Below are 12,540 nucleotides of genomic sequence, written 5' to 3'. Positions count from 1 at the left end.
CTGTATTGTTTTGCGTGAGACAGAGATTGATAACGGAGGTATCAGTTGTCTCTGTTGAGAATGCAAGTGAACCTGCATTATATTGATAGGAGTTGGATTGAGCGATAATGTTGGCGAGAGTTGATTCGAGGTTTAGTTTTGTGTGTGTGAAAGACTGTGGAACAGGAGTGAAAGAGGAGGCTGAGCTATTGTTGACTTGTTGAYTGCTGATGTTTTGAGGTGAGTTTTCCGGTGGTGAGTTGTTGGAAGAAAGATCGTGTGAAAGAAAGATTTGTTGACTAAAGAATGTGTTGGTATATCAAGAGAATTGGAGGTTGACTTAACGTTACTATTTGACAGCTGTGCTTCTCTGGCAACTACGGCGAAAGAAGTGTTCAATATTGATGGTGATTGTGCTTTGTAGAGTTTAGTATCTCCTTCGTTTGCACATATTTTGGGCAAGTGTTGGCAGAGGATGGGTGATCTCCTGAGCAGTTTGCACATAGTGTGTGCGTGCAAGGTAAAGAATGAATAGGAAGACTGCAAGAAGCACACACGGGAGATTTATTGCATCGTTTCGCGGTATGCGAATGGCAAGATTTGCATCGCATTGGGTTGGGGTAATAGGGTTTTACTTTTGCACTTCTCCATGATACTTCTACCTTTTYAKGTAACTCAAAAAGATCAAAGGTAAGTAAAACTACACCCGTGGGTTGGGGTAGTGGTACTCCGTCCGCCTAGTAAATTTGTAAACATCGACTACACCTTGTCTTCTCATGTTTTCTATTATCTCTTTCTCGCTGACATTGATGAGACAGGGAGCAAAGATTGTACCTTTCACGCTATTGAGGTTGTCATGGTATTTCGCTTCAATTTCACACACACCAGGAAGTTTTTTCGCTGAAATGAACTTTTGAGCAATTTGGTTATTTTTTACCAGCAGCAGAAGATTACCAGCAACTCAGAAATTGAGATGATTTCTTTGCTAATAGCTTCTAAGGCTTTGTGGACAGCGAAGCAAGAATACTTCGAAATTGGCTTGTTTGAGTCCGTTGCACTAATGAGAATATATTTCGGGGTTTCTTTCTTGGCCTGCGGCATGTCAGGAAAGTTGAGGGGGGAGTAGGTGGGTTTCTTTCTTTTTGGCTGGGATCCAGGGGGCCATATTAAACAAATCTTCACACTTGATGCACTTATCTGCAATACACTTACGGATTGAAAGAACACAAGAAGATTTCTAAATGTAAACACGTGTACGTATCCGAAAATTTACGATGCGCAGAATGTCAACAATGCGTAAAGAGCGAAACACGACTTCTCAGAACGAGCACTTGTCGAAAACTGTGACAAACTTTATATTTAGCACCCCTATTGCGAAAGGCAGCTGGATTATAGTTGCAGGAAAACTTGCGTCGGATAAACGTTAGCAACGACGAGTTTACATTTTTGGAAAGCATTGTTTAATGAATATGCAAATATTCTGAAAATTTTCACAGAAATCGTAAAATGAACATAAAAAAATAAAAAATGGTAGTATACAGGAGTTGGGGTATTATCGACTCGATTTTATCTATTAACTATTATTAAGCCACATACTTAAAAAAATTTTAACTAGGTTTCATTAAAGTATCTCACATGCAATCACCGATCATATGGATCAAAGTCAGTTGGATGTTCGAAAATCCTGGCATTATTTATAAAGGGGCTAGGTCAAGTTTTCGTCCAATTGTATGTTTAAAATGTTTGATTGTAATTTGGCATACTTTAAATACATTATTACATAATATTTATTATTAATTATTAAATTATATTACTATTTTTATCCCGTTACATCTATTGCTTCCAGATTTATGTACTTTAAGTGGAATTTAAAATTGTGATATATGGGAAATATGCGTGGCTATAATCCACTTAACACATTGACCTGGGTATACGAGAAAGAATTATACGTATTAAATCTAGATGAAATTGGTTAGTCGGGTCTCGTGATATCTGATTTCATCAATAAATAGGCGATGCTACGCCCGTCGTCATATTTTCACACCGGCTCACGTAAAGCTTTTTCAGCAATTTCGGGGTAAAATTTAATGTCGTAATAACTTATTGATTAATAGCGCTTTATGTCGTTTTATTTTCTTACGATTTTATCCTTTTTAACATTTTCGGTAATAGTTCTTATAAGATATGTGTTAAGCGAATTTGGTCTTTGAGCTTTAGTGGTGTAGAAGATATGTTCATTAAACTAATTAGAGCACAGGGCGACGCTCACTTATTCAAAATATTTTGCCCACAGGTGCTTGCTACTGCGACCCTTTGAGCAATACAGTTTTTTAACTTCATTTAGAGTTCATCATTTATATACACAAACATATCTTATCACTTTTCTTTAGGTGATACGTGCAACCGGTAGTTGAACAAAACTATTATACTCTGTAGAAAAAGGTTGAAAGAGTATAAACAGTTTAGATTACGCACTAAATTATCTATCAATAAAACTAGTTGGTTTTGTTCGATTGATGATTAATCTTCAACGGTTGTTAATGATCACCACAAGGAACTTTGTTTGGAACAGGTTCAACACACACAGCCACTACTTTTAAAATGAGATATTATGTTTTTGTTTTGTTAACTTCTGTCTGGTTCAGTTGAACCCTTATTTAATTATGCTCGGGATTTACAAAATACAAAATTTAATAACTTAGTGGCAACACAAACTTATTTTAAATTTTTATTTTCTCATGTTTGTGACTGCGTCTGAGCCTTTTCTTCGTAAACGTAAATGCTTAAAGGCAATTTAATAATAATTAAATTCTTAACTCCAAAGTTTCTTTCATAGTTTTGAACTAAAAAAATAAGTGCAATACATTGTCTCTAAGAACACAAAACAAATGTTTTTCGCGAAAAAAAAATTTTGAGTGTTCATTTTGCATGGAATGACCCATACGAAAATGGCGATTGTCGAGTCAATTGCCTACGCTAGATAGTCGATATCTTCGAAATAAAAATTTTGGTATACTGTTGCCGAAAAAGAAGTATACTATAGAGGTGTACATACAAAATATTAAATGGTACATATAGAATGCAAATTTTAAAACAGATGGAAAACATTAAAATTACATTACATAAACTACTAATAAAATTATAATTTATTTTCGTTCAAAGTATGTATCAGCATAGTATCTGTAACAGCAACGGAATATATGTTGATATCTGACATAATAAGCACTAAATACATAGCATAACACTATAACTTAGAACTAAGATTTCGTACAAATATCATGTTCAAAACAATAGTCAGCATCATATCTCAAATTCCATAAGCTTTTATGATGACAATATATAAGTACGTAAATTACCAAGAAGAACGAAGTTACTGTAATACATTGTAACATTGTTATATTATATTGGATTATTAGTTACGCATCCCATAGCGATTTTACCTTAACACCTTTTTAAAAATAAGTAGTTAATTGAATGGATGTTAAACTGTTAATGTATTCTGTAATATGCATTACTACGTTGACGTATACAATGCGATTAACCATAATAAGTTTTACTAAAATTTTGTTGTACATAATATTTAATTTTCAGAATATCAAATGCGCATGCTAATACTATTACAGCCAACAAATTTCGTGGAATCCCTAACTGCTTTGTACGAGAAAATTGACTATTCGGGAAACATTCATAGTTGTATCTCTTGCAAAGGTTTATTCGAAGTTAACCGCTTCCCAAATAGAAGATGTGAAAGCACGGTTTAAAAAACAATATGGAACATGGGCGACTGGGACGCAGATATCCAATCATTTTCTGAAAAAATCGTATGAAGCGCATTGAATTTCCAAACGAACACACAAAAACTTTCTGGAAATCTACTTTATGATCGGATGAGACTAAATATTGTATTTTTGGAATACAAGGAAAACAGATGGTGCGGCGAAAAATTGTTACGGCCTTTGAAGCACGAAACCTTTCTTCAACCGTAAAGCGTGGGAAGGGTGGAGTTCAATTGTGATATATGGCAGCAAGTGAAGTCGGTGGCATTGTAGTGAATAAATTTGATTATCTTAAAATTTTAAACCGATAAATGAATAAAGTGTTGACAAATTAAAGTTGCCAAAGGTCTTCGGTTCTTACAGGATAATGACTCTAAGTCACTGGAACTTGCTCGTCTTTAGCTACTATAACCGAGTTAACAATAGCGCGCCAGTCGTTTCTTTTTTTTCTAAAGGTGGCGCCAATTGGAGAATCAAAGCGCAGCTTGGTCCTTCTCCATCTGGTCTTTCCAACGGAGTGGAGGTCTTCCTCTGCTTCCCCTGGCGGGTTCAGCGTCGAATACTTTCAGCGCTGGAGTGTTTTCGTCCATTCGGACAACATGACCTAGCCAGCGTAGCCGCGTTCTCTTAATTCGCTGAACTCTGTCAATGAAAAATGGCCAACGTGTAAAGGACCATAAATCTTTGGCAGAACTTTTCTCTCGAAAACTCGTAACGTCGACTCATCAGTTATTGTCATCGTCCAAGCCTCTGCACCATATAGCAAAACGAGAATTATGAGTGACTTATACAGTTTGGCTTTTGTTCGTCGATAGAGGACTTTTCTTCTCAATTGCCTACTTAGTCCAAAGCACCTGTTGGCACGAGATATTCTGCGTTGGATTTTCAAGCTGAAATTGTTTTTGATGTTAATACATATTCCAAGATAGACGAAATTATCTACAACTTCGAATTTCTGACTGTCAAAAGTGACGTAATGATATCAATATCATCAGCACACGCCAGCAGGTTTACACTCTTGTAGAAGATGGTACCTGCCGTTTCATTCTGCAGCTCGAATTATATAGCTCGGCCGGCAATCCACCAGCCCCCGCCGCTTTGTTGTTCTTCAGAAGGGAAATTGTTATTCGAACTAAGTCATGGTCGGGCAATGGACCGTTGACCGTTGTTGTTGTAACGGCAGAATTCTGGCGAGTTGACAGTCCTTGGCCGGATAAAAATCCGGGTCTGTTCCGGTTTTCGTAGACCCCACTGTCGCGGGACAATAGGATTAATATAGCTTTGGTGGTTTTTCAGATACATATGTACATTAAACATATTAGAGTTTGGAGGAACACCCGCTTTTGAAAGTTTAAAATGAGCGATGCCCATTTATGCATAGCTTACTTGCAACAAATTATGGTTTAGTATATTACTGTTGTAATGGTAGGCCCAAGAAACGTGCTGTTACGACGGGGTTAGACGATAGGGAATGGGGTGTTAGATGAGTGGGATTCATATTGCAGGAATATATATTTGGTATGTCGATGTGGATTCTGCGTTAGTAGGAGTCCGCTGTGATGGTGTGTGTCTCAAGTGAGTTGCGTAATCAATCGTCGACGTAATCACGGAAAAACATCTTGTTTTTGTTGCTGTTATTGTTAAAGCGGCAGTGTTTGGCTAAATTGTCAGTCCTTGACCGGATAAAAAAAAATCCGGCTCCATTCAGGTTACTTCGATTCAATTGTCGTGTGAATGGTCCTCTTGACGACTTCGCTTCAAAAGTCAATGCAGGGATGTTTTCGCACAAACCACGGAGAATAGTGCTTTGGCATCATCAATTGTAATGTTATAGTCCAGTCTGTACTTCTACGTCCAGTTCATGAACATGGTCGCTGTGTTTTTAGCGGAAGGAAAAGAGCTTAGTACTCTTGCAGAGAAAAAACAAAAAAGGTTGGAAAGATAGCGGTAGTTCGTTGAACGTGCTGCGTGAAATTTTCGAGAAATATATTTTTTTTTTTTTGGTTCCCTCATCGGTTAGTGTACACTGTAATAGACATTCTCTCAAATTTTGAAATCGAACCTGAAATTATTGCGGTCGCTACAGCGTACGGTCACAACAGCATTTCTTGTAGAAACGGAACAGAGTGGGGAACGGACCGATCAATCTTTAACCGCGTTTTTCTCAGAATGGTATTTTTCTAAACGGTTTCGACTCTCAAAGGAAGAGTTTTGAAGATATCTAGTTCCAATTTTAAGAGAATATTTTTAACGTCGTTCGTTCTGGCACTATGTAAACTTTTTTTTTAATCTTCCTGTTTTTTTTTTTTACGAAAAACGATCGAAAAAAGGGCCACATTCGAACCGCCGCATTTTTGTCAAATTTCAAAAAAGACTCCATAGCGCAATAGCGACTTTTTGAAATTTTTAAGGACGTTTATTTTTACGTGTCATTCCAACAATTTATTTAATTATTATATACCCAATTAATAAACAAAAAAAAATCATTTTGTATTCGTCATGAATATATACATAATATTTCAGAGTTTCATCAAGATCTTACTACTTACATAAGTTATCGAGTGCAGAGACATATGGACGGACAGTATCAGTTTTGGGTCTTACCATCAATTATTATACTCTCCGTTGCTATTTAAAACTAACAAATTTTTAAGTCATTGAATTTTCATATTTTGAGTTTTTTTAGTCCCATATTTGGGTTTTAACATTTAAAAACTGTTAGTAAATAAATTCTGTAATGCAGTATTTGCAACCCAGCAGCTTCGAAAGTATATAAATATGTGTTTACAATAAGCTTATATTCAGATATCGCATTTATTTGTACCCACTAAATGAGATACATCCATTTCAATTTATAATATTAATATACAGTTAAAATTTATGCGGCAACCAAAGTCTTCTTGTGTTAAACATGTCCGTTCGATCTGTATGAAATCGTTTCGCCATACACGAAGCAAAAATCATTTTTGCGTTCGTTCGTCAAATAGTGAATATGTGCGACAAGCAAGCGGAAAATTGTTCTTCCGCGATCTTTCCTATTCGGGGACACAAGAAAAATGAGATTTTGTGTGCACCATACGCGACATACATGTGTGCACACCGATCGTAATCGAACAATATCGCGAGCATGGATTGGTATGCGCACAAGCCCAAACACGAGGAAATTGTAATCGCACACATACCGATCGAACGCATATGTGTGTCGTGTGTGGCCACTTTTAAGCTGCAATTATATATCTCGAATATAGAAAACACCACTCTTTGAGTTGTGTAAGGTACGTGATAAAAGTACATGACAAGTTGCAGTACTTGTCAAATAAAAAGGTTTTCGATACAAGATTGAACTTTTATCGTAGAGTTCATTTGAAAGACGGATATATACGGATTTGACTAATGAGCAGCTTCTTGAAAAATTTCAAAGGAACCACTTTGCGTTTATGCAGACAAATGGCCAGGCCGACATAACTAAATTCACTCAGCATGTAACGCAGATCGTATATAAACATATAAATTTATAGGGCATACGGCGTTCCCTTTTAGGGAAATACTTTCGAACTGTAGCATAATGATACAAAAATAAACTTATTTGTTTAAAACTAGTTGTCCGTATATGAGATTTCTTCCTATACATAAAATATTTATAAATGCTTTTTTCGAGCGAGCGTAACAAGAACACTCTATATAAGAAGGATTATTGAATGTATAACAATACTCACATTATAATTACTATGTATTACGCAGTTATTGTTCTAACCTACCTATCTGGTACATATATTTTACTCAGCCAAATTATTGATGTATGCATTGCATGTATGGTATGGATGTATGTATGTGCGGGAATTGTAAGGGTTTTGAAATGTTTGATCGTTATTTGTGGTATTTTGTATAAATTTGTAGTTTTTTACTTACTTTTATTAATTGTTTTATTGTTAATCGATCTATGGGACGGTGAATAATAATTATTACTGTTTGGTTCATTTAAATTATGATCGTTTCTTGTTGTTGCTGTTAGATTATTATTTTTAGAATGTATAGGACCGCTTCTACCCCATTCTGGCCAGTTAATTGTACTTTGTACAATATTGCTATGGTTTGTGTTAATAAATGGTGGCAAAAACTGTGCATCACCGAAATTTATATTCATGAACGTACCACCATTATCATCATCACCACCACCACCACCACCACCACCATCAACACTAACACCTACACCATTTGGTCCGGTATCCTTACCATTATTATTGTTCTTATGCGTTGCATGATGTTGCTGAGACGCGACGTTGTTAATGCGTATACCAGTCTGTCCAGAGTGACCAGGATATTGCCCGATACCAATACCTACACCACTCGAGATCATGTTTATGCCTCCTTGACTTCCTGGTGCTAGCATAATACCACCGCTGCCATGGCCACCAAGGCCAATACCACCAAGTCCACCAACATTATTCCCCATAACATTAATGCCGCCAGCTTGTATTGGTATACGATTGAACTGATCAATATTTGTATTGATGGATGTACCACTTCCGCCATTCGTCGGTTTCATTTGCATACCACTATTGCTTACGCCAACGGCGCTATTGACGCCAATATGAACACCGCCGATTGGTATTAAACCTGTATTTACCCCATTGATTCCAATTGTGTTAATATTACTCATATGTTGATGTTGATTTATATTGGTCTGAGTACTGGCAACATCCATATTGGCAGTATTATCAATACCTGTTGTAAGGCCATTGCCGTCAGCCGTGTTTATACCAATAATAGTACCGCCAGCGCTAGCGCTACCAATAGAAGATGAGCTGCTAGAGCTGCCAGTATTTATTAACGTTTTGTTTTTCTCTTCAGGCGCACAACACACTTTGAAAACCACTTTCATATTATTTGTGGAGCATCGCCCACCTATTCGTCGATAAAGATCGTCTTTCGATGAAGTTGCTAGAATGACATAATCCAAGTTTAAGAATGTAAAACAAAATGGACGGACCACATATTATACTCACAAATGAAATAATAATCATTTCCAGGAAGGAACTCCAAACCACCTGGCTGTGGTGTAAATGGCCGGAATGTTATTGTAAAGAACATTAATTTTTGCGGTTTATCACAAATTGCTATAACGCGCGGAGTTGCATTTGTTATCCGACATGTCTCGTATTCCACTTTTGACACATTATATATTATATATTTTTCCGTTTCATTTTCGAAGGTGCCTGGTTCATATACGGGACATATAATATGCACTTGATCGAACTCGAATGCTAAGTTTCCTTTGTTTACATCAATTATATGGTCTGTATTATCTATACGAAATCTGAAATGAGAAATTATAGTCGTATATTATAAAATAATAATTGAAGAATATTTCATAATTGTAATGGTGATCAATCATATATAATGACATTGGTATCCGACTAAGCTATAAGAACGTACAAACAATTCTTATACAAAACTAACAAAACCCGCCCCGGCTTCACACGGGTATTAAAAAATCATTTCAAAATTTATAATTTTGTACATGAATGAAGGGAACTCGAATGAAAGTATTTTTTTTTTTTTTGTGTATTTTTTTTTTTTTTTTTTTTTTTTTTTTTTTTTTTTTTTTTTTTTTTTTTTTTTTTAATTTTTGTTGAAAGGCCTTTACTATATATTTTACATTCTCTGCGCTTGAAAAATAATTTATTGATCAGAGCTTCCCTGTAAATGATATTTGATGTTAATTTATTTTGTGTCAGCACTAAAAATTGATTTCCAGGACCTCCGACCTGCGATAGATCAACATACAATTGGCCATGAGTAAATCATTCTCGAAAGTTGGGCTTTGGTTCTTGTTTGTAGTTAGAACGAAAGATGTTTTCACTGGAAATTTAATCCGTTTAAATGGGATCGACAGATTACTTGAAATCATCAGAATCCTCGGTATATGAGCTAGTTGACCAGTTGCTGGGTAGGTGATAATGGTTTCTACAATGAAATTGTCCTTCAGTTCCTTAAAAAGTAGCCAAATTACGTTGCACATGCTTGGATGATTTACAACAAAAAGCATAATTGGAAGTAAATTTTTTAAAGCCAATTCATGTGGTGGCAGTCCAGAAGAGTTTAATGCAGAGTCTGTAGACTGCAATGCAGTCGATTAGCAGATGCTCCGGGGTTTCAGGCTCCCTCTCACAAAACCGGCAGTTAGCGCAAGAGGTTAGGAATTTGTTGAATAAATGCCTTTTCAACTTGCAGTGGCCGGTGTAGAATGCGACCAAAAACCTGAGTTTGTCTCTTGGGAGGTTAATTATCGATTAAAACTTGTTCTGGTTGTACCCCTCAATTGGCTTGTCGCATACCATGTGCTCGTTGCCAATGCCTTTCCCTATACTCTCTCTCTTCCTTGCGGAGCAGCTCCTTCACAGTATGGGGACCCACCATAGTGAATGGTTCGGGCCCTACCGTATTGGTGGAAGGTGCGGAGCGGGCGAGCTCTCTATGACCAGGTACCCAGATTAGGTGCATCTGCCGTTCCCACGACAGTCGGGTCTACGAAAACCGGAACGGACCCGGATTTTATCCGGCCAAGGACTGTCAACTCGGCAGAATTCTGCCGTTACAACAGCAACAACAACAACATTAGGTGCACCTGATTCTTTTCAGCTAGGCTGTTCAACCGTTCTCTACACTCCTGCATTAGTAGCGCTTTGATCTCATAAGAGATCGCTTTTAGTGCCGCTTGACTATCGCTAAGAATAGTTATTCGCTCGTAGCGATAGTTGCGATGGAGGTTTATCTCTATGCACCGACTTTTTTCCAAGACTTCGGCCTGAAAAATGCTCGGGAAGCTTCCGACGTTTTCGAGCCGTCGGTGTACCACTTCAATGTGCTATCCCTCAGTATTAGCTCTAGAGTGGAGTCGTTCCATTCATTCTTTCTGCCTAGGATAATCTTAAACTTCCTCGTGAAGTTAATTGTTTGGTAATACTGTCCTTCGGGAGGAGGGCAATTGGAATGTTGCCACGTAACATCTCCATCCTCTGGGACGAGATTACCTTGCCTTTGCCACATCCTTGTACTGTAATTTGCAGAAGTGAGTGCTTGGCTACTTGACCGATCACTATATGAAGCGGTGTGAGTTCCGGCAGGACCTCCAGAGCTGTCGTTGAGCAGGTTCGCATAGCGTGCGTCATGCAGATACATTCCAGCCGTTGAAGCTTCGATAGTTGGGTTCTCACCGAAATCAGCGACGCCGTAGAGGCATTTGTGAGCTATAATGCACTCATCTCAAATTATGATTCAACCTTTCCTTTTTCCGTAACAACTAATCACTATACATACATATGTGAACAAATATTACTGTACCCTGCCAGTAGCTGTGCGATGTTAAGACTATTTTTTTTTTGTAAGAAAGATACTCAAGTGAATCTTACATGAATATTGAATTTGGGAGGATGGTTTTGTTTTTTTATGAACGGGAATAAAAAAGAAGTCATTCGGCCAAGTCAGGAGTAAGCGGAAGATGATTAATGAAATCGATGTTTTCTCAAAAATACATTCTTTCTGTCAGTAAGTGAGAGTGCAGGAGGGAGTCATGTGTAGAAGTTCACGGAAGTAAGGAAAGTCTCTGAGCGCCATTTACTTGGGAGTATCCAACGATTCTTTGCATATGGCTCAAGCCGTTCACGACTTCCGGTTCTAGCTCAAGTATCTTCAGGGTAACCAAAAAAACATCCGTTTAAAGGGGAGCTAAAGTGAGAAGGGGAATCATCTCTCCCCACGGTTGAGCGCTTGGTTTGGGATCAACCAATTCGATTATGTTGTGATAGGCAGAAGACATGCCTTCAATGTTTTGAACATGCGTACGCTCCGAAGTCCGAACATTGACTTTGATCACTATCTTGTTGCTAAGGCTAGTCCTTCAAGAAGTTGGGTCGTAGTTCTTGACTTCGATCAGCAAGAATCAAGCAAGTAGTAGCAGCTTCGATTACCTCCGTTAGCACGATAGTTGGGTCTATATAACTGGAATGGACCCGGATTTTGTCTGGAGAAGGGCTGTCAACTCGGCACCATGCCTCGAAATTACTTTTGGTATGCTTTCTGCCGCTACAACAACCATTGCATTTCTCATCTTGCGGAAGTGATGTACGGCAACGAATACACCTTATACGGTTGGGTCGTTGAAAGTGGTCTCAGGGAATTCTATGAATCCGACCCAAAGAGCTTTGTTAAAGTTAACGCAGCGTAGATTGTCCACATAAATAAAGTCGGGTGGGATTCTCGATCGAGATTACTTTCTCTTGACAGTATTAAAATGTTTCTTACCGATTCAATCAGGATCAGACCGTCGAATTGAAAGAAATTCAACGATCAAAAAATGCTAGGGTCGATTGGAGAGAAATGAAAAATAATTTAACGGTTCTTAGAAAATTGTCTATGAAAACGTGACAGATGATGAATAGTAGTTTTTTGCGAACGAAGCACTTCCAAGCAGATGGTCGACAGTTTCTTTGGAAAACTGAATATGTCGCACCCATACCACTTAAATAACGCATAACAGTAAACTCTGACAGATATGCAACCATTTTCTTCATCACGACAATGCGTGTTCTCAAACATCGACTGAAACAACGGCATTTTTGAGTACTTAAAACATCGGATTGTTGAGTAATCGAGCGTAAAGTCTTAACTTGACACCGAATGACATATTTTTATTGCCGTACGAATAAATTAAACTAAGAGGTCAATGTTTTTCGATACCTGAAGAGGCTATTGATGCCTATCTTTTGGAGATACATCATTCAGA

The 12,540-nt window shown here is 37.6% G+C and overlaps 1 protein-coding gene across 1 annotated transcript in view; it reads right to left on the bottom strand.

Moving 5' to 3' along the window:
- Nucleotides 1-12,540, bottom strand: part of LOC108974644 — a gene marked incomplete in the record, with an annotated part of 117,797 nt that overhangs the window by 35,535 nt on the left and 69,722 nt on the right. Inside the window, 2 exon segments of the mRNA XM_018942610.1 lie at nt 7,989-8,696; nt 8,762-9,072. Of these exon segments, the coding sequence (XP_018798155.1) occupies nt 7,989-8,696; nt 8,762-9,072 (1,019 nt within the window).

This window comes from Bactrocera latifrons, unplaced genomic scaffold (assembly GCF_001853355.1).
Source record: "Bactrocera latifrons isolate USDA-ARS-PBARC rearing strain unplaced genomic scaffold, ASM185335v1 scaffold_571, whole genome shotgun sequence".
Lineage (NCBI taxonomy): Eukaryota > Metazoa > Arthropoda > Insecta > Diptera > Tephritidae > Bactrocera > Bactrocera latifrons.
Note: the sequence above shows the minus strand (reverse complement) of the source record. Positions and strands in the feature narration are given on the sequence as shown.